Genomic DNA, 2,261 nt, shown 5'->3' with positions numbered 1-2,261 from the left:
CTTACCTAGTGTCACGTTATAGTCTTACCTAGAGTCACGTTATAGTCTTACCTAGAGTCACGTTATAGTCTTACCTAGAGTCACGTTATAGTCTTACCCAGTGTCACGTTATAGTCTTACCCAGTGTCACGTTATAGTCTTACCTAGAGTCACGTTATAGTCTTACCTAGAGTCACGTTATAGTCTTACCTAGAGTCACGTTATAGTCTTACCTAGAGTCACGTTATAGTCTTACCTAGAGTCACGTTATAGTCTTACCTAGAGTCACGTTATAGTCTTACCTAGAGTCACGTTATAGTCTTACCTAGTGTCACGTTATAGTCTTACCTAGTGTCACGTTATAGTCTTACCTAGAGTCACGTTATAGTCTTACCTAGTGGACACAACAGCATGACCAAGGAGTTGAATCCCTAAGACCATTGACAAATAGGTAATTGACTAATACACAAAGAGAACATACTATTTATACACACTAGTGGGATACCCTGCCGGTTATACTACATGTGACAGCAGGTACAGAGACTAAGAGTTCTACCTTATCAATTTACCAAAGTCCAGGTTCCAGAAAACCCCCGGCATAAGACATCTTACAGCCATAATCAAACTAAACAAGTAAATATGGAAACTCCAAGTGCTTGAATGATCTGTCCAGTTCACATTCACATTCATATTCACATTCACATTCATATTCACATTCACATTCATATTCACATTCATATTCATATTCAAGTCAAGAAGAAAATATGACCGATCTGGCTCCATGTCGACATCCATGTACAGATGTCTTAGAGAATGCCATAGACCCAGAGTTCTTATCTTAACAGGAAGGCCTAAGGTGAGTTTTAAAACAAACACAACTTTTTCTTTGGTGAGAAATCTCACTACTAAATGGCTAATTTCTTCTATATCATCTCTATAAGAATGAATCTAATCCAAGGTTGTGTCTCTGTGTATAAGCACAGTTTGGATTTAAGGCTGACTGTCTTAACATGTAAAAAAACAAAAGACCCCAAATTAGTGCAGAGATACCAAGGCCCATAGGGTTCCTTTCAAACGTAGTGCACCACATAGGAAATAGGGTGCCATTTTGGACACATATGTATCCTACTGCACTACATAGGGAATAGGGTGCCATTTTGAACACGTACGTAACACTAACCTAATCCAAGAGATTAAATCATCTGTCTGGGTACAACACATGTGCATGCCACAGGGATGGTAACAACGTTTACTGTCACCAGGTAGTGTCGAGGGTTGTCAGGGCATACAGTCTTCTGGAGCACGGTGAAAGTGGCCAACACGGGGACAGAGTTATATGTCATGTCCTCGTGCTTGTTGATGATGCAGCCCGTATACAGACACTCAGCCACCATGATTTTAGAGGGAATCCTGTTCTCTCTCTCGTCGATTCTGGAAGAGAGCAATGTAGTGAAATTATTTCAAGCCCAATGTTATAACACAGCCTGATATTATCAGAAATGTCCACTTATGAAATATATGCGTTGATTTTGATGAATGGCATCAACAAAATGAAAATACATGCCATTAGTACCATAATTAAATGATTAGTAACTATTTCACCTTTTCCTAGGCTTACTCCATTCTTTGTGTTTGTCTTCAAAATGTTTGAAACATCATGTCAATCATGGCCCATCAGTCCTGCCATCCATAGCTGACTATTAATTTGAGAGTTCCCAATTCCCCTAGTCCCATCCTTCAGGTTACCAAACAAAGTGGCAGGACCAGGCTGTTGGAATTAGGCTATTTACATATTGTGCTATTTTACAGGCGCTGAAGGGCGATACCTTACCTGTACCGCCAGGGGGAGAGAGAGCGGTTGTTGTATTGCACCGATGGCAGAGACCCAGTGTGGAGTTTGAGGCAGTGCCGTTGCAGGTGGAAGCTGTCAGACACAGCCGTCCTAAAGCAGTGGATGCTCATTATGAGCCTTGCAGCCCGCCGATCCACCCCCCTCTGATTGAAACATCTCGTTGCAGACGACAGCCGTGCAAAACTCATGTAACTGCAGATGCAAAGAAGTAACATCTGGAAAACGGCGAAGAAAACAAACGTTTTTCATGCGATAACAATATAACATAATAAAGTAGATCGTAAATAATAATAATAAATCAATATGCATAGCAGAAGTTTAAAACTCAAATGATTCAAAAAAAATTAAAAAACAACGAATTGATCGTTTGACACGCACATCGAACCCATTAGCCTATAACAACCTGACCTAAACATATTCCATTCATATA

General features: G+C 40.3%; 1 protein-coding gene across 1 annotated transcript; it reads right to left on the bottom strand.

Annotated features, from left to right (window-relative positions):
* Positions 1–872: 872 nt before the first annotated feature.
* On the bottom strand, positions 873–2,046 carry LOC129846380 (interleukin-17C-like). Its single transcript, XM_055914312.1, has 2 exons — positions 1,811–2,046; positions 873–1,410 (listed from the first exon to the last, which is right to left on the bottom strand). The coding sequence occupies exons 1-2, from the start codon at positions 2,044–2,046 to the stop codon at positions 1,173–1,175; spliced, it is 474 nt and encodes a 157-aa protein (XP_055770287.1). The 3' UTR covers positions 873–1,172.
* Between the last annotated feature and the right edge of the window lie 215 nt (positions 2,047–2,261).

The sequence above is a fragment of the Salvelinus fontinalis genome, unplaced genomic scaffold (assembly GCF_029448725.1).
Source record: "Salvelinus fontinalis isolate EN_2023a unplaced genomic scaffold, ASM2944872v1 scaffold_0511, whole genome shotgun sequence".
Classification (NCBI taxonomy): domain Eukaryota; kingdom Metazoa; phylum Chordata; class Actinopteri; order Salmoniformes; family Salmonidae; genus Salvelinus; species Salvelinus fontinalis.
This window is presented reverse-complemented; position numbering and strand designations above follow the sequence as displayed.

Coding starts and splice junctions, on each gene's coding strand:
- LOC129846380 (XM_055914312.1), bottom strand. CDS start 2,046: ATGTTACTTCTTTGCATCTGCAGTTACATGAGTTTTGCACGGCTGTCG. Junction 1,411..1,810: donor CTCTCCCCCTGGCGGTACAG/GTAAGGTATCGC, acceptor GCTCTCTTCCAG/AATCGACGAGAGAGAGAACA.